General features: G+C 46.0%; 1 protein-coding gene across 2 annotated transcripts; it reads right to left on the reverse strand.

Moving 5' to 3' along the window:
* Window positions 1-1123: 1123 nt before the first annotated feature.
* On the reverse strand, window positions 1124-19812 carry LOC119940430 (intracisternal A particle-promoted polypeptide). Of its 2 annotated transcripts, XM_038760689.1 has the most exons (9): window positions 19788-19812; window positions 16836-17177; window positions 15006-15437; window positions 13447-13602; window positions 10617-10784; window positions 9099-9236; window positions 6152-6274; window positions 3797-4017; window positions 1124-1431 (listed from the first exon to the last, which is right to left on the reverse strand). In XM_038760689.1, exons 2-9 carry the CDS (start codon window positions 17125-17127, stop codon window positions 1207-1209), a joined length of 1755 nt encoding a protein of 584 aa, XP_038616617.1. In that variant the 5' UTR covers window positions 17128-17177; window positions 19788-19812; the 3' UTR covers window positions 1124-1206. The 2 variants fall into 2 exon arrangements, with proteins under 2 accessions (XP_038616617.1, XP_038616618.1); XM_038760690.1 differs by lacking the exons at window positions 16836-17177; window positions 19788-19812 and adding an exon at window positions 16548-16742.
* Window positions 19813-20467: the final 655 nt, after the last annotated feature.

Genomic DNA, 20467 nt, shown 5'->3' on the forward strand with positions numbered 1-20467 from the left:
GGGCGAACTTAAGAGGCTGTTGACTTTCTGCCTGAACAATGGAACAATCTTGAACAAACAGCAGCCCTTAAGTTTTTCCTTAATAGGAAAATGACATTTGGGAAGAGAGTTTGTTATGGGCAAGGACCAGGTCTAAATCTGTTGCATTATACTCTCCGGGGCGCCCAAGACAATGCGCTGCACGTAGTAAGCACTCAGTAAACAGCACTGATTGATTGATGAGGGCCTTGACTAAAAAAAAAAATCAACATTTACCAGATGCTCAGTTAAGGCAACAAGGAAATATTAAGGATTTTTAAAAAATCGATTGCTCCCTCAGCAGTTTAAATGCTGGGAGTCGGGGGACCTGGGTTCCAAAATCAGCTCCCCCGCGTATTTGCTGTGTGACCTTGGGCCAGTGACTTCACTTCTCTGTGCCTCAGTTCCCTTATCTGCGAAATGGGGAATCAACACCTCTGCTCCCTTCTACTTTGACCGTGAGCCCCATTTGGAATCTGATGATCTTGATCTGCCCCAGTGTTCAGTACAGTGCTAGGCATGTAGTAAGTGCTTAACAAAACCACGGTTATCTTCCCTTGCCTTGTTTGGCTTGAACGACGCGTACCAGCTAGGATGCTCACAAACGGGATACGGTGAAGTTCCAGTCTGTTCTTTTAGTTCCCCACCGAGCAAGTTTCTTTTGAGGGGGAAAAGAAGGCATAATTTGTACTTCCCAAGCGCTAATTTGTACTTCCCAAGCGCTTAGTACAGTGCTGTGCACATAGTAAGCGCTCAATAAATACGATTGATGATGATGATGATAAGGAAAAAGCCAAAAAGAAACTTGGAGCTAGAGACTTTGAATAAACGCTCCTCCGCGGAAGAGTTTGCATTTTTAAAATCCTTACTGTTTCCTTGTTGCCTTCCTGAGGATAGAAAGTTGAAGAGGGAAGAGCTCATCTGGTAAACACTGACTTTTAGACGAGGCCCTCAGCAGTCAATCCGTGGCCCATGCTGGGAATTTTCCCCACCCCTCTCCGTTCAAATAGGAACACTCGAGGCGGGAGGGGAACCCACAGCAAACGGTTTTAAGACGCTTCTCCACCGAGTGCCTGGGAAATTCAATGGCACAGCAAGCGCTAGCTACAACAAAAAAATCTCTATTTTCGCCCGCAGAAGGCCAGATTCCCCCTCCGTCCAGATTTCTCTCCCGGTCCGCCGTTCGTTTCACAGGACAGCCACGCCTCCCTCGCAGCGGCTGGTGATCATGTTGCCGATTTCAGTCCACGTGTCGGAATGAGGGTTGTAAACTTCCACCGAGTCCAGGGTCACCGGAGCCAGGAAATCGTGGCTGGAAGCTCGCCCTCCGGAAACGTAAAGCAGCCCGTTGACGGCCACGGCGCACGCCCCTGCTCTTGGTACCTTCAGCGAAGCCACCTCAACCCATTTTTCCTAGGGGGACCAACGGAGAGACACCGTCACATTAGGGCGATTGGAAATAGTCATTCAGTCATCATCAATCGTATTTATTGAGCGCTTACTGTGTGCAGAGCACTGTACTAAGCGCTTGGGAAGTACAATTTGGCAACATATAGAGACAGTCCCTACCCAGTAGTGGGCTCACAGTCTACAAGGGGGATTTGCTCCCTTTATTCACACCAGTCGGGCTTATTGTGTGTGCGGAGCACTGTACTGAGCTCTTGGGAACGTACAATACAGCAGTAAAAAGACACATCCCTGCCCACAACAAGCTTACCCATCTACAGAGGGGGAGCAATTGAACAGGGCAGTCTAAGCGATGCCACTTCTGATTATAATTGTGGTATTTGTTACGGGCTTACTGTGTTCCAGACACTGTATTAAGCGCTGGGGTAGATACAAGCTAATCACTGCTGGAAGCAGCGTGGCTCAGTGGAAAGAGCACGGACTTTGGAGTCAGAGGTCGTGGGTTCAAATCCCAGCTCCACGATTTGCCAGCTGTGTGACTTTGGGCAAGTCACTTAACTTCTCTGGGCCTCAAATGGGAATAAGACTGTGAGCCCCCCCGTGGGACAACCTGATCACCTTGTAACCTCCCCAGTGCTTAGAACAGTGCTTTGCACATAGTAAGCGCTTAATAAATGCTATCATTATTATCAAGATTGGACATAGTCCTTGTCCCATATGGGGCTCACAGTATTAGTCCATGTTTTACAGATGATGTAACAGGCACAGAGGAAGTGAAGTGACTTGTCCAAGGTCACACAGCAATTAGAGCAGCATGGCTCAGTGGAAAGAGCATGGGCTTTGGAGTCAGAGGTTGTCGGTTCAAATCCCGGCTCCGCCACTTGTCAGCTGTGTGACTTTGGGCAAGTCACTTCACTTCTCTATGCCTCAGTTACCTCATCTGTAAAATGGGGATTAAGACCGTGAGCCCCCCGTGGGACAACCTGATTACCCTGTATCTCCCCCAGTGCTTGGCACATAGAGGTGGGGAAGCAGCAGGGATTTGGTAAGCTGTCACTTACCAGCTGTGTGACTTTGGGCAAGTCACTTAACTTCTCTGTGCCTCAGTTACCTCATCTGTTAAATGGGGACTAAGACCGTGAGCCCCACATGGGACAACCCGATTACCCCGTATCCCCCCCAGCGCTTAGAACAGTGCTTGGCACATAGTAAGCGCTTAGCAAATACCATTCATTCGTTCATTCAATCATTTCTTGAGCGCTTACTGTGAGCAGAGCACTGTACGAAGCACTTGGGAAGTACAAGTTGGCAACGGAGAGAGCCGGTCCCTACCCAACAACAGGCTCACAGTCTAGAAGGGGGAGACAGACAACAAAACAAAACATGTATAATATATTAATGGTATTTGTTAAGCGCTTACTATGTGCAAAGCACTGTTCTAAGCACTGGGAAGGTTACAAGGTGATCAGGTTGTCCCACGGGGGGCTCACAGTTTTAATCCCCATTTTACAGAAGAGGGAACGGAGGCCCAGAGAAGTGAAGTGACTCGCCCAAAGTCACACAGCTGACAGTTGGCAGAGCCGGGAGTTGAACCCATGACCTCTGACTCCAAAGCCCGGGCTCTTTCCACTGAGCCACGCTGCTTCTCCGCTATTATTGTTATTTGTAATGTAATAATAATAATAACGTAATAACGTACCACTATTATTACTGTTTGGGAGGCAGGAGTGGAGTTAGCACTCTTGAAATGGGGAAAGGGCAAAGCAGATAAATGTTTAGGGGAAAACTGCTTCTTCACTTCTCAGCTTTAAAATAAATAGCATTTATTAAACGCTGACTTTGTGCCAGAGACAGCTAGTCAGATTGGTCGCCGTCCATGCCCCGCATGGGGCTCCTGGCCTTAATCCTCTTTTTACAGATGAGGGAACTGGGGCTTAGAAAAGCGAAGGGACTTGCCCGCAGTCACACAACACACAGGAGGCAGAGCTGGGATTAGAACCCAAGTCCCGACGCTCAGGCCCGGGCTCTACCCATTAGGCCACGCCGCTCTGCCTATCCGCGTCAACACTACGTGAAGCCAGCCGAAGGGTTCAGCGGGTCCAATGTGCGTGACAAGCAATCCTCATCATCAATCGTATTTATTGAGCGCTTACTGTGCGCAGAGCACTGTACTAAGCGCTTGGGAAGTCCAAGTTGGCAACATATAGAGACAGTCCCTACCCAACAGTGGGCTCACAGTCTAGGAGGGGGAGACAGAGAACAAAACCAAACATGCTAACAAAATAAAATAAATAGAATAGATATGTACAAATAGAGTAAAAAAAAAGCAATGAGCCAAACAGATGGCTCCGCGTGGGTTACCATCTTATACCTCCTCGAAGGAGTATTTTTCCACTGTGCGGAGCGTGTCTTGGGTCTCGTTCCACCCTCCGATGGAGTAGATGCAGTCATTGAGGGCGACCACCCCGAGGTAGGCCCGCCTCGTCCCCATGGGGGGAAGAGCAGACCAGCGTTTGGAGAGGGGGTCGTAAACTTCGGCGGATCGCAGCTCTGCTCCTTCGTTGCTGATGCCCCCGATCACGTAAATTAAACCTGGAGAGACAGGAGATTTTTTTGTGTGTGTGTTTCTCCCTCGGGCGCTGTGGGAATCAAGGCGCGAAGCCTTTCTCCTCTGGACTGGAAACTCGTTGCGGGCAGGGAATGTGACTGTTTAGCTCCGAAGCAGTACGGTGCTCTGCACTCAGTAAGCACACGGTAAATACGGTTGGGTGAATACGCTCTGGGTTGGGGAGAAATCAAGTGATTTGAATGAAAGGCCGTCAGTAGGCAGGGGGACCTGGGTTCCGATTCCGGCTCCGCCGCTTGCCTGCCGTGTGACCTAGGGTAAGTCACTAGAGAAGCAGTGTGGCTCAGTGGAAAGAGCCCGGGCTTTGGAGTCAGAGGTCATGGGTTCAAATCCCGGCTCCGCCGACTGTCAGCTATGTGACTTTGGGCAAGTCACTTCACTTCTCTGGGCCTCAGTTCCCTCATCTGGAAAATGGGGATGAAGACTGTGAGCCCCTCGAGGGACAACCTGATCACCTTGTTATCTCCCCAGCGCTTAGAACAATGCTTTGCACATAGTAAGCGCTTAATAAATGCCATGATTATTATTATTATTATTAAGTTATTTAGCTTCTCTGTTTCCTCATCCATTATTTATTATTATTATTATTATTATTATTATTATTATTAAGTCATTTAACTTCTCCGTTTCCTCATCTGTAAAATCAGTCGATCCTATTTTCTGAGCACTTAATGTGTGCAGAGCATTCTTTTGCGTGCTTGGGGTAGTACAACAATAAACACATTCCCTGCTCACAACGAGCTTCCAGTCCAGAGAAGGAGACAGACATTATTATAAAGAAGTTACAGGTGATCTGTTGGAAGGCATATGTGAAGCACAGAAAGGACAAGAAGCCAAGGGAGGAAATGGAGGTTCAATACCCGTTCTCCCTCCTACTTAGATTGTGAGCCCCTACTTATCTACACCACAGCTTAGTACAGTGCTTGGCACATAGTAAGCACTTAAGAAGTACCACAATTATTATTATTATTGTTATTATAATCACTTCTACAAAATACTGAAACAAAAACTGTCATTTGTAAACCGACAGGGGGGCTCAATGCCAGTCCCATTTCTGTTACAGAAGTGAAAAATGTTCAATTCTTGGTACCTCTTAGGGATACAGAGTGGGAACTATTCAGGGCAGGGAATGTCACTTTTTATTGTTTTATTGTACTTTCCCAAGCGCTTAGTACAGTGCTCTGCACACAGTAAGTGCTCGATAAATACGATGGAATGAATACTAAAATACAGTATAGCCTGTAAAGCACGCAGAGTCAACATCCTTTTTCAAAGCATCCGCCACAGAGTAATTGCATTCTGTTAACTCACAAAGGAACGGTATCCAATAGGGAAAATCATATCCATCACAAGAAACAAAGGCTGAGAGGAGTATTGTTTTGATTCACATCTTATTTACAGCGGCAAGAAGAAAATTAACGTAGGATTATGAGACTGCATGATGGAGAGAAAGACAATCTTGGTTGTTACTTCAAGTGCCTTTTCTTTTTAGCCAACCTCACTGCTCCTTTTAAATTCCTCACTTCAGATGTAATTCTTTAGGCGATAGAGAAAGCACACAGGTTGAAACCACCTTTATTCATTCACCGATTCACTCGTGCAGTCATTTATTGAGCACTTACTGTGTGCAAAGCACTGTAGTAGGCGCTTGGAAGAGTACAGTATAACACTAACAGACACATTCCCTGCCCACAGTGACGTTATAATAATTATGAGAAAAGAGAAAAATCAAGAGGGGAAAAAAACAAGGACTCCTAAAAACTTTTGAAAAAGATGGATTAAAAAAATTCAAATAAGCTACAGCAACGAGAACCCATTTTGGGATCACGTTTGCTGGTTAAAAATGCATGGGGAAGTAATAATAATGAATGAATTTATTAAGCACTTCTGTGTCAACGACTGGGCTAAGCGCTGGGGTGTATGGAAATATGATAGACCATCATCATCATCATCATCAACAATCGTATTTATTGAGCGCTTACTGTGTGCAGAGCACTGTACTAAGCGCTTGGGAAGTACAAGTTGGCAACATATAGAGACGGTCCCTACCCAACCGTGGGCTCACAGCCTGATGAGAAGGTGGGGAGAGGAGATACGTACCTTGCATCTCACAACACCCAAAATAGTAACGAGGCACAACCATGTTGCCTACGATTTCCCAGGTGTTTTCTTCGGGATCAAACCGCTCGATAGTGTTCCCTATCTCCGCTCCGATCCAGCCACCTGCCACCGAAAGGAAACGTACGGTATTTGTAACTTTTAGAGGGAACAGGGATTCAGCTTTAATTTCCTAAGTGGGGAATAAATGCTTTCCAACACTGACTTTTAGCTCGGCTCATAGATAGTCTGAGGGGTCATGAACTTGGGCCTCCGTAAACCGTGTGCTAAGTTACAAGTGACTTTGGATAGAAAATCAATCAATCATATTTATTGAGCGCTTACTATGTGCAGAGCACTGTACTAAGCGCTTGGGAAGTACAAATTGGCAACATATAGAGACAGTCCCTACCCAACATTGGGCTTACAGTCTAAAAGGGGGAGACAGAGAAAAAAAAAACCAAACATACTAACAAAATAAAATAGAATAGATATGTACAAGTAAAATAAATAGAGTAATAAATATGTACAAACATATATACATATATACAGGTGCTGTGGGGAAGGGAAGGAGGTAAGACGGGGGGATGGAGACGGGGACGAGGGGGAGAGGAAGGAAGGGGCTCAGTCTGGGAAGGCCTCCTGGAGGAGGTGAGCTCTCAGCAGGGCCTTGAAAAGGGATAAGTGATGTGCCCATGGTCACTTAAATCAGCTGTGACACCATCAAAACCCTTTGTCTCTAGTAAATGAAGGACTCAAGGATAATGAGGGTGTCTGTTAAGCGTTTATGTGTCAAGCGCTGGGGTAGATACAATACAAGCTAATCAGGTTGGACGCAGTCCCTGTCCCACGTGGGGCTTACAGGCTTAATCCCCATTTTACGGGTAAGTTAAGTGACCTGCCCAAGGTCACAGCAGACAGGCGGCAGAGTCGGGACTAGAACCCAGCTCCTGCTCTACCCACTAGGCCACGCCGCCTTAAGACTCCATCTATCTGACATAACCAATGCGAAGAGCAGGGTTTTAGGAGGCCAGTAAACTGAAAAGAATCAGTCAGAATGCAATCTGAGATGATCCGGAAGACACCGTCATAATTAAAGCTCTTTTTAACGTAGATGCTCAGGCTGGCGGAACTTGTGAAGGGAAAGGGAACGTTTTTATCTTCTAAAGATCTCTAATTTCTGGGAACTTCTAATTCAAGTACTTGGCTGCATGACAAAATAAGAAGCCAAACTGGGATACGCTCACAACATGTACGAAGCCAGCCCTGCGATATCCAAATGGTTTATTTTATTTTGTTAGTATGTTTGGTTTTGTTCTCTGTCTCCCCCTTCTAGACTGTAAGCCCACTGTTGGGTAGGGACTGTCTCTATATGTTGCCATCTTGGGATTATTTTATTTTATTTTGTTAGTATGTTTGGTTTTGTTCTCTGTCTCCCCCTTCTAGACTGTGAGCCCACTGTTGGGTAGGGACTGTCTCTAGATGTTGCCATCTTGGGATTATTTTATTTTATTTTGTTAGTATGTTTGGTTTTGTTCTCTGTCTCCCCCTTCTAGACTGTGAGTCCACTGTTGGGTAGGGACTGTCTCTAGATGTTGCCATCTTGGGATTATTTTATTTTATTTTGTTAGTATGTTTGGATTTGTTCTCTGTCTCCCCCTTCTAGACTGTAAGCCCACTGTTGGGTAGGGACTGTCTCTATATGTTGCCATCTTGGGATTATTTTATTTTATTTTGTTAGTATGTTTGGTTTTGTTCTCTGTCTCCACCTTCTAGACTGTAAGCCCACTGTTGGGTAGGGACTGTCTCTATATGTTGCCATCTTGGGATTATTTTATTTTATTTTGTTAGTATTTTTGGTTTTGTTCTCTGTCTCCCCCTTCTAGCCTGTGAGCCCGCTGTTGGGTAGGGACTGTCTCGATATGTTGCCAGCTTGGACTTCCCAAGCGCTTAGTCCAGTGCTCTGCACACAGTAAGCGCTCAATAAATACGATTGATTGATTGATTGATTAAACTAGTTTCTGCGAGTCATTGGCAGTTCATTCAGTTCCATTTATTGAGCGCTTACTGTGTGCAGAGCACTGTACTAAACATCCACTGAGCAGCGTGGCTCAATGGAAAAGAGCCCGGGCTTTGGAGTCAGAGGTCATGGGTTCAAATGTCAGCTGTGTGACTTTGGGCAAGTCACTTAACTTCTCCGGGCCTCAGTCACCTCATCTGTAAAATGGGGATGAAGACTGTGAGCCCCACGGGGGACATCCTGATTACCTTGTAACCTCCCCAGCGCTTAGAACAGAGCTTTGCACATAGCAAGCGCTTAATAAATGCCATTATTATTATTGTTATTATTATTATCTGTGTTCCTGGCCCACAGTTCTCCAAGAAAACACAACAAACAGGGCTGCTTTAATTAGGACCACCGAGAAGACCCCAAATTTCTCTTTGTCTAACTCTAATCCTACGTGGTACTGAGACTGGTGGAAATGTTAACTGTAATCTTACAAACTGTTTCAGACACGAGACAAAGCACTGGCTCGTAAGCCAGGGAGTACCGCTTCTTTCAAATGCAGACCCTGAAGCGGTCATTTAATATTGAGTGGGGGAGAGATCCCAACATCAGACTTTTCTTTCTTTTGTGCTTTTTTAAACAGGAAAATTTTAGAATAATTACAACCTAAATCAAGGGTAGCATTTTTTTTTTTCCATTAAAACACCTTGAAATCTACTCCTGGGTCTCTCGAAACGCTCCGTCTGACCTGAACTCATGTCCCCGGGTGAGGTCATCATCATCAATCGTATTTATTGAGTGCTTACTGTGTGCAGAGCACTGTACTAAGCGCTTGGGAAGTACCTAGAGCTGATAAAAGTTTCATCTTGCGGACTGACGGAAACGCTGCAACTTCTGGGTCTGCAAAGGAAAAAAAAGCCGGGTTTCCGTGAGCACAATTACCCAGAGCGTAGATAGCGCCGTAACACACACACACGCCTAATCCGCATCGAGGATGGTTCATGGAAGCCACCGTGGTCCACTGCTTAGTTACGGGATCGTAGCACTCTGTGCAGTCAAAAATCATGGAATCCTTCTCCCCTTGGTTCAATAAGAGAGAAATAATCGATCAGAATTGACATTCATTAAGCACTTTCAACGTGTGAAGCGCTGAGCCCCCTCCCCGTCCCCCCTGCCTTACCTCCTTCCCCTCCCCACAGCACCTGTATATATGTATATATGTTTGTACGTATTTATTACTCTATTTATTATTTTATTTGTACATATAGCAGCGTGGCTCAGTGGTAAGAGCCCGGGCTTTGGAGTCAGAGGTCGGGGGTTCAGATCCCGGCTCTGCCACTTGTCAGCTGTGTGACTTTGGGCAAGTCACTTCACTTCTCTGGGCCTCAGTTACCTCATCTGGAAAATGGGGATTAAGCCTGTGAGCCCCACGTGGGACAACCTGATTACCTTGTATCTACCCCAGCGCTTAGAACAGTGCTTGGCACATAGTAAGCGCTTAACAAATACCAACATTATTATTACTATATTCTATTTATTTTATTTTGTTAATATGTTTGGTTTTGTCATCTGTCTCCCCCTTCTAGACTGTGAGCCCGCTGCTGGGTAGGGACCGTCTCTAGATGTTGCCGACTTGTACTTCCCAAGCGCTTAGTACAGTGCTCTGCACACAGTAAGCGCTCAATAAATACGATTGAATGAATGATTTGCTTGTAACCACTCCAGCGCTTAAGTACAATGCCTGGCACATAGAAGGGCTTAACAGATATAGGGACCGTCTCTATATGTTGCCAACTTGTACTTCCCAAGCGCTTAGTACAGTGCTCTGCACACAGTAAGCGCTCAAAAAATACAACTGAATGAGTGAATGAATGAATGAATGAGCCTGTCACCGGGAAGATTACCAGCAAAGGGGGTTTGCAATTAATCAGTGCTATTTATCATCATCATCATCATCAATCGTATTTATTGAGCGCTGACTGTGTGCAGAGCACCGTACTAAGCGCTTGGGAAGTCCAAATTGGCAACATATAGAGACAGTCCCTACCCAACAGTGGGCTCACAGTCTAAAAGGGGGAGACAGAGAACAAAAGCAAACATACTAACAAAATAAAATAAATAGAATAGATATGTACAAGTAAAATAAATAGAGTAATAAATATGTACAAACGTATCGAGGACTTACGGCGTGCAGAGCACTGTACTAAGCACTTGGAAGAGTACAAGGTTAACAGAGATGGTAGGCACATTGCCTGCCCACACAAGGAGCTTAGTCTAGACGGGAAGACAGACTGACAGATGTGTACATAAGTGTTTTGGGGCTGAAGGTGGGGTGACTAAAGTAGGATATTCCCGGAGCAGAGAGCTGAAAGCAAATGCGTTCTTGTCGCCCCGACTGCTCCAGAGGCCTGGTTTGGCCCTCCCCAGCCTAGAGGTGTCTAATATGTCTTGGGTCTTTACCTCCGATGGCGTAGACCATCCCTCCCACTACGGCCACGCCCAGCCCGCTGCGAGCCTGGTGCAGGGAGGACACGGTGGTCCAGTACTGACTGAAAGTGTCGAAGCGCTCTACGCAGCTCAGGGCTCTGCTGTCACTCCAGCGGCCGCCCTGCAACCGCGTGTATCCGCCTGGCCAGAGGGAAGGAAGCAGAGACACACGGTTAGGCAGTCCCTCATCTCCCGATAAAGTCGTAGCAGCACCCGGCAATGCTCCGGCCCTCTGGGCTTGCGTTCCCTCCGACACGGACATGGACCGGATGCCGAGGGCCCGCCTTATACGGTCCCGGGCCGGCGTTTCCTGGAAAAACCGCTCCGTCCGAACCACTGGCTTCCCCAAATGATAACCGGGCGAGAGACGTGCTGGGGAAACTGAGGCGGGGAGAACCCCTTTATCCTCTCCCCCTCCCCACAGCACCTGTATATATATATATTTGTACACATTTATTACTCTATTTATTTTACTTGTACCTATTTACTACTCTGGTTAATGAGGTGCATCTAGCTTTACTTCTATTTATTCTGACGATTGACACCTGTTCACGTTTTGTCATCTGTCTCCCCCTTCTAGCCTGTATATATGTTTGTACAGATTTATCACTATTTATTTTGTCATCTGTCTCTCCCTTCTAGCCTGTATATATGTTTGTACAGATGTTTTGTCATCTGTCTCCCCCTTCTAGCCTGTATATATGTTTGTACAGATTTATCACTATTTATTTTGTCGCCTGTCTCCCCCTTCTAGCCTGTATATATGTTTGTACAGATTTATCACTATTTATTTTACTTGCACCTATTTACTATTCTGTCTATTTTGTTAATGAGGTGCATCTATTACTCTTTATTTCTTTATTTATTTTACTTGTACATATCTATTCTATTTATTTTGTTAGTATGTTTGGTTTTGTTCGCTGTCTCCCCCTTCTAGGCTGTGAGCACTGTTGGGTAGGGACCGTCTCTATGTGTTGCCGACGTGTACTCCCCAAGCGCTTAGTCCAGTGCTCTGCACACAGTAAGCGCTCAATAAATATGATTGATTGGTATCTGTTATCATCATCAATCGTATTTATTGCGCGCTTACTGTGTACAGAGCACTGTACTAAGCGCTTGGGAAGTCCAAGTCAGCAACATCTAGAGACAGTCCCTACCCAACAGTGGGCTCACAGTCTAAAAGGGGGAGACAGACAACAAAACCAAACATGCTAACAAAATAAAATAAATAGAATAGATATGTACAAGTAAAATAAATAGAGTAACAAATATGTAAGCATTTAATGCTGTTAAGCATTTACTATGTGCCAGGCACTGTACTAAGCGCTGGGGTGGCTACAAGCAAGTCAGTTGGACACAGTCCCTGTCCCACGTGGGGCTCACGGTCTCAAACCCCATTTTACAGATGAGACAACGGAGGCCCAGAGAAGCAAAGCGACTTGCCCAAGGAAACACAGCAGGCAAGTGGCAGAGTGGGATTAGAACCCATGACCTTAGGGCTCCCAGGCCTGGGCTCTATCTGCTGTGCCATGCTGCCTTTCAAAACGAGGGATGCCTACGCTTTATCGACAATCAGTCAGTCATTTTTATCGAGCGCTTACTATGTGCAGAGCACTGTACTGAGCGACTGGGAGAGTACAGCAGAATTAGCAGACACGTTTCCTGCCCTTAACAAGCTTACAGTCTAGGAGAACTAGAGTGGAAAACGATACGGCCCCGCCGCTTGTCTTGCTGTATGACCTTGGGCAAGTCACTTCACTTCTCTGGGCCTCAGTTCCCTCATCTAGAAATTGGGGATCGAGACCGTGAGCCCGAGCCTGTGTCCACCCTACCGCTTAGTACAGCGGCTGGTACAGAGTAACCGCTTAACAAATACCACAATTACTATGATTATTATGGGAGTTCAAAGGTTGACTCGTAAATAAGTTCTTCATTCAGGCCCTTGTTACTTCAGACAAAGATTCCTTGGAAACCACAGTAACAGTTGAGATCGCCCAGGTCACTGCTGGTTACCAGCCCTTATTCCATATCTATCAATCAATCAATTGTATTTTATTGATATATATATAAATACATACATAAATATATATGTATAGTACAGTGCTCTGCACATAGTAAGCGCTCAATAAATACGATTGATGATGGTTTTAATGAGCGCCTAAAGTTTTCAAGGCAGGGCGCCGTTTGCCTAAGGAACAAACCTGTCAAAACCAAAGAGAAGGGGGGGAGCCCAAAGTCCAACTTTACTGGCTCTTAAGGCACAGGATTTTCAGGCTTTCAATTGTGTGATTATACTGGGATGACTCAGAAATTCAGATTGCAAAAGTTTAATTTTTTTGGTATAATGGGAAAAAAATACACACATTAAATTGCAATCAAGTTGTGAAGTTCAGCATGCCCACTCAACTGCTAACGTTGTTATATACCAATCGATCACTGGTATTTATTGAGCACCGAGTGTGTGCAAAGCACTTGTACTAAGCGCTTGGGAGAGTACAACAGAGTTAGTAGACACGCTCCCAACCCTCGAGTCGACAATCCTTACACATCACACGTTCATAATGGCCCAGCAACGTTACATTATTTGACAACTTTCCTAGAATATCGACATGAAATTTCAGTTCATCCTTTTTTAACTAAAATATTCAGATGCACAAATTCCCACCTACGGCAACAATCCTTACACATCACACATTCATAATGGCCCAGCAACGTTACATTATTTGACAACTTTCCCGGGATATCGACATGAAAGTCAGTTCATCCTTTTTTAACTCAAATATTCAGACGCACAGATTCTCACCTACGGCATACAGGTACTTTCTGGCTTTCTTGCGGGGTCGAACCTTGGATGTCTGAAGAAAGTTGCAGACTTTGTTCTCCTTAGGAAATTTGGAGACTTCACAGTATTCTTTTAACAGGGTTTGCAATGCCACCCGAAGACTGAAATCAGAAACGCCTTAGGGGGAAAAGAATAAAAGAAATAGTACAACTATCTAGGAGAGAAAGAACCTGATATATCCCAATTATGCTTTGACTTCCAATAACTATAATTATCTTCACTATCTTCTTTAGTTACTATAGAATTTTGCGTGGTTTGTGTAGCCACCAAATATCATTACTTCATACGGCTTAATTTCAAAATGTGCCTGTTAAAATGTTCTAACAGTTTAAGCCTCCAGGCAATTTGTAACTGTCAACAAGGTAATCCAAAACGTAATATCAATCAGTGGAATTTATTGAGCTCTTACTGTGTACTTACTGTGTACTGTGTACCAAGCGCTTAGTACAGTGCTCTGCACATAGTAAGCGCTCAATAAATACGATTGATGATGATGATGATGTACTGAACACTATACCAGGCGCTTGGGAAGGTACGATATAGTACAGATGACACACATCTCCTGGCCACAAGAAGCTCATTACTATCAGTATTTATTGCACGCCTCATGTGCAGAGCACTGTACAAACTGCTTGGGAATTTTAAATAGAAATAAAATATATTGGCTCTACTCTGGAGCAAGAACCACGCTCCTTTCATTCAATCCTATTTTTTAAAACACCTACTGTGTGCAGAACATTGAACTTCTTTCCCAGAAGAGATGAGCCCAAACCGACCCCTGGTCCAAGTTACCCCAGCAAACGTCTTATGGAATAGACACACAGTAAGTGCTTAACAAATACCATAATTACTATTATTACGAGACGGCCATAATCTGTAGGCTAAATCAGCATCATTTATTGCACGAGGCATGCAATAAATACTGATAATAATGAGCTCCCTGTGGCCAGGAGATGGGTGTCATCTGTACTATATCGTACTCTCCCAAGCGCCTGGTTCAGTACACAGTAAGAGCTCCATAAATTCCACTGGTTGATATTAAGTTTTGGATTACCTTGTTGACAGTTACAAATTGCCTGAAGGCTTAAACTCTTAGAACATTTTAATATAATATATAATATAATATATAACATTTTAATAAATGTTGGCACATTTTAAAATTAAGCCATACGAAGTAAAGATATGAGACGTCCATAATCTGTAGGCTAAATCAGCACGCTGTTACCATTCCCCCCTGTCGTTTTTCAGCCTAGCTGTCCGAACTGCAAAATCAATCAATCGTATTTATTGAGCGCTTACCGTGTGCAGAGCACTGTACTAAGCGCTTGGGAAGTACAAGTTGGCAACGTATAGAGGCAGTCCCTACCCAACAGTGGGCTCCCAGTCTAGAAGGACGAAACTCTGGCAGTTCCTCTGTGATTCACAAGGCAACACTAAGGCAGGCTGACGCTGCGAAGTGTTTCGAACCCGCCACGGGGTCGGCCTCGTACGGACGGCCCCGCCGCCTTCCTCTCCGTTACCTTCTAGATACTTTAGAAGCCTCTGCGGAGGTAGCAGAGGGAAGCGGACTGGATCCAATACTTCCACCACGTGCTTTCTCCTCTGCCCCAGGTCCGTCAGGATCCACTGCATGGCCGCCAAGAAGACCTGGTACTCGTCCTCGATGCTGAGCTCCTCGCTCCGTAAGATTTTAACCAGCTGGTCCTTGGTGAGCCCCAGGAACTCCTCCCCGCGGTGAACCTCCAGGAAGTGGACGTGGATGTAGTTCTCGGTGAATTCCAGGAGGTCGTGGCAGGCGATCTGCTCGCAGAACTGGAAGATCCCGATGCAGTTCAGGGGGTCGACGTGCCCTTTCAGAAACTCGCAGCAGAGGTCCACCACTTCGGACAGCTGGAGCATGTCGGCCGCGACTATCAGCTCCTGAACGTTGCTCACCCCTATGTCCACCACACCTGGTGGGTTAGGGAAAAAAAAAATCCATCAATCAACCGTATTTATTGAGCACTTACCAAGTGCTCAGTAGCACTTAGAGAAGCAGCGTGGCTCGGCGGAAAAAGCCCGGCTTTGGAGTCAGAGGTCACGGGTTCACATCCCGGCTCCACCACTCGTCAGCTGTGTGGCTTTGGGCAAGTCACTTCACTTCTCTGGGCCTCAGTTCCCTCATCTGGAAAATGGGGATGAAGACTGTGAGCCCCACATGGGACAACCTGATCACCTTGTAAATTCCCCAGCGCTTAGAACAGTGCTCTGCACATAGTAAGCGCTTAATAAATGCCATTATTATTATTATTACTATGTGACGAACACTGTACTAGCCCCTAGGGAGACTGCGATACAACGGAATTGGCAGGCGCTGTCCCCTGCCCGTAACGAGCTTACAGTCTAGAGGAAAAGAATCCATATACTTGGCTTTAGGATCTTTTATCGTCTGTAATTCTTCCCCACCTGAGGTTTTGGAAAAGTATCTAATTTTTCCAATGTCCCCACGGACTGGTTATTATTTTACAGGGAAGCTGGGAAGTACATTGGTGAAGTGGTTTTTTTCCACAGGACCGCAAGTCGCTCGTTCCTAATTCAAAGTTCACAAGTTGTGCCACCCCCTCGCTGTAGCAAAACACCATCCCGGCTTTCAAATAACTTTGAGTCCCATATTCAAAATAGAGCAAAGTCTCGGAAGTATTATAATGGCCAATTCATGGCCTGAATTGAAAAGAATCCATATACTTGGCTTTAGGCTATTCTATCATCTGTAATTCTTCCCCACCTAAGGTTTTGGAAAAGTATCTAATTTTTCCAATGTCCCCACGGACTGGTTATTATTTTATAGGGAAGCACGTTGGTGAAGTGGTTTTTTTCCACAGGACCGCAAGTCGCTCATTCCTAATTCAAAGTTCACAAGTTGTGCCACCCCCTCGCGTAGCAAAACACCATCCCGGCCTTCAAATAACTTTGAGTCCCATATTCAAAATAGAGCAAAGTCTCGGAAGTATTATAATGGCCAATTCATGGCCTGGATATAACCCCATAAGGGGTTAGGTGGAGTGGCATGGAAAGCAAAGCACCTTATTTTTGTCACCGGCTTGATTCGAGCACAGTATAAATACTCAAACTTCCACCTCCCTCCCGGACATGCGCAAACCAGGATGTATTTTAGAAAACCGGCTCTGTCATACACATTTGGTGGAAAGAAATGATGAAACCTTCCAGTCGGTTGGAAAGTCAGCCCATGTCCTTACAACTGAAAGAGAATCAGAATGCTTACTGACCAGACCGCTGTTCTGGCCGTTGTGAGGAATCCCATTCCCCGCTCTCAGGGAGACAAACGCACATGGAAATAAAAGCGTGTAAACCTGTGTAAATGAAATCCAGAAGCATCTGGAAAATTCCCGCTTCAATTCCCAGAATCCGCACGACATCCTTGGACGATTCTTTCATTCCCCCGGTGAACAGAGCTGAAAAGTAGGGGCTGCTGGCAGCCAGAACCAGTCTGTGGACCCCGAATGTTTCTTCTCCCACTTGGAGTCGCACGTCGCAAAAATCCTGTACATTTCTCATCCGGTTGATTTGGGCCAGGATGAGCTGAGCGTGCTTGTCGGATGAGAAGGGGGTGTCACGGGCTTTCGGAAAAGCCTCGCCAGCCATGGTGGCAACAGATCAAACTGAGACAGCCAAGGCCATAATACGCTCCTGACCTAGAAAAGAGAAGGAACGGCGGAGAGCGCAGAAGAATCATATATATCTGCCAGCTATAGATTTACTGATTCAATCCAATTATCGTGACTAGCATATAGCCTGGCTGACTGAGGCTACCCAAATGTTGCAGAACAATGGAACTCATTACCAAACTGCATGAAACCAAGGCTTAATTGGTCTCTATAAAATGGCTAACTATAGCTGCTTTAACTACGGGGCTGTGACCTAGTATATATTTTAAGAAGTCCTGGCCGCCGGCTATTTTCTGCATTAGATTTCCCTGCTCTTGAATGAGGTTTATGTGAGTCTTGACTTCTTTCACCTGACACCCCATGTTGGAGCAGGGGGCTCATGGAGATAGGACAAAAGTATGTCTTATCTTACTTATTACTCTATTTATTTATCTTGTACATATCTATTCTATTTATTTTATTTTGTTAGTATGTTTGGTTTTGTTCTCTGTCTCCCCCTTCTAGACTGTGAGCCCGCTGTTGGGTAGGGACCGTCTCTATATGTTGCCAACTTGGACTTCCCAAGCGCTTAGTACAGTGCTCTGCACACAGTAAGCGCTCAATAAATACGATTGATTGATTGATTGGAAGCAGTGTGGCCTAGTGGAAAGCGCAAGGGCCTGGGAGAGGACCCGAGTTCTAGTCCCAGCTCCAAGACTTGCCTGCTGTGAGACCTTGGACAAGCTACTTAACTTTTTTCTGCCTCAGTTCCCTCATCTGTAAAGTGGGGATTAATTCTGAAGAGTCCCATGTGGGACACGGACTGTGTCCGACCTGATTGGCTCATATTTACCCCGGCGCTTAATATGGAGCCTGGCATGTAGTAAGCGCTTAACAAATGCCATAAAAAAGTGTTTTCTGTGCCTCAGTTTCCTCAACTGTAAATTGGGGATGAAATACCTGTTCTTCATATATAGACTGTGATTCCCTTGTGGGACAGACACTATACCCCCACTCTAGACTGTAAGCTCACTGTGGGCAGGGAATGTTCATTCATTCAATCGTATTTATTGAGCGCTTACTGTGTGCAAAGCTCTGTACTAAGCACTTGGGACAGTACAGTATAAAAACAGACACATTCTTGCCCACAGTCAATCAATCGTATTTATTGAGCGCTTACTGTGTGCACAGCACTGTACTAAGCGCTTGGGAAGTCCAAGTTGGCAACATATAGAGACAGTCCCTACCCAACAGTGGGCTCACAGTCTAAAAATGAGCTCACACAATGAGCTCAACAGTCTAGAGGGGGAGACAGACATTAATATAAACAAATAAATTACAGATATATACATCTGTGCTGCGGGGATGGGAGGGAGGATGAATGAAGGAGCAAGCAAGGGAGAAGCAGGGTGGCTTAGTGGAAAGAGCGCAGGCTTGGGAGTTAGAGGTCGTGGGTTCTAATCACAGCCCTGCCACTTCTGTGACCTTGGGCACGTCACTTAACACCTCTGTGCCTCAGTTACCTCATCTGTAAAATGGGGGGTGTCAATCAATCAATCAATTGTATTTATTGAACGCTTACTGTGTGCAGAGCACTGTACTAAGCGCTTGGTAAGTACAAGTTGGCAACATATAGATATATGAAGACTGTGGGCCCCACGTGGGGCAACCTGATTACCTTGTACCCGCCCTGCGCTTAGAACAGTGCTTGGCCCATAGTAAGCACTTAATGCCATCATTATTATTATTATTATTAAACCAGTGCTTGGCACATAGTAAGCACTTAACAAATACCGTTATTATTTAGAGCGACGCAGAAGGGAGTGGGAGGAGAGGAGGGCTTAGGGAAGACTTCTTGCAATGGGACTGTTTATTGCTGTATTGCAGTCTCCAGGGGAATAGTGCAGCACCCAGTATATATGTTTGTACATATTTATTACTCTGTTTATTTATTGTACTCGTACATATCTATTCTATTTATTTTATTTTGTTAGTATGTTTGGTTTTGTCTCCCCCTTGGTATCATCCCCCGGGCCTGGAATGCCCTCCCTCTGCCCATCCGCCAAGCTAGCTCTCTTCCTCCCTTCAAGGCCCTGCTGAGAGCTCACCTCCTCCAGGAGGCCTTCCCAGACTGAGCCCCTTCTTTCCTCTCCCCCTCGTCCCCCTGTCCATCCCCCCGTCTTACCTCCTTCCCTTCCCCACAGCACCTGTATATATGTATATATGGTTGTACATATTTATTACTCTATTTATTTATTTATTTATTTATTTTACTTGTACATTTCTATCCTACTTATTTTATTTTGTTGGTATGTTTGGTTCTGTTCTCCGTCTCCCCCTTTTAGACTGTGAGCCCACTGTTGGGTAGGGACTGTCTCTATGTGATGCCAATTTGTACTTCCCAAGCGCTTAGTACAGTGCTCTGCACATAGTAAGCGCTCAATAAATACGATTGATTGATTGATTGATTGTTGGGTAGGGACCGTCTCTATATGTTGCCAACTTGGAATTCCCAAGCGCTTAGTACAGTGCTCTGCACACAGTAAGCGCTCAATAAATACGATTGATTGATTGATTGATTGATTGAATGAATGAATGAATGACTGAATGAACGTCAGCGCGCGCGCCCCCATCTCCCTTCCTCCCGCTCCCTCTTACCGGCCACTTCCTCTTCCGCCAGCTGCCGCGCGCCACACCTGCGCGCGCATGCATTGTGCGCCAAAGGTGGGGGGGCGGGGGGGGGGAGACTGGGCATGCGCAGAGGACACCTACTCGGCTGCCTTCCCCGCAGGGCGGCCTCTGGGCATGCGCAGAGAACACCTACTCGGCGGCCTTCCCCGCCAGGCGGCCTCTGGGCATGCGCAGAAAACACCTCTTGGGTCCCTTCCCCTCCGGGCGGCCTCTGAGCATGCGCAGAAAACACCTCTTGAGTCCCTCCCCCTCCGGGAGGCCTCTGAGCATGCGCAGAAAACACCTCTTGAGTCCCTCCCCCTCCGGGAGGTCTCTGAGCATGCGCAGAAAACACCTCTTGGGTCCCCTCCGGGCGGCCTCTGAGCATGCGCAGAAAACACCTCTTGAGTCCCTCCCCCTCCGGGAGGTCTCTGAGCATGCGCATAAAACACCCCTCTGGTCCCCTCCGGACGGCCTCTGAGCATGCGCAGAAAACACCTCTTGAGTCCCTCCCCCCTCCGGGAGGTCTCTGAACATGCGCATAAAACACCCCTCTGGTCCCCTCCGGACGGCCTCTGAGCATGCGCAGAAAGCACCTCTTGCGTCCCTTCCCCTTTGGGCATGCGCAGAGAACACCTACTCTTGGATCCCCTTCCCGCCTAGAGATT

This window comes from Tachyglossus aculeatus, chromosome 18 (assembly GCF_015852505.1).
Source record: "Tachyglossus aculeatus isolate mTacAcu1 chromosome 18, mTacAcu1.pri, whole genome shotgun sequence".
NCBI lineage: Eukaryota > Metazoa > Chordata > Mammalia > Monotremata > Tachyglossidae > Tachyglossus > Tachyglossus aculeatus.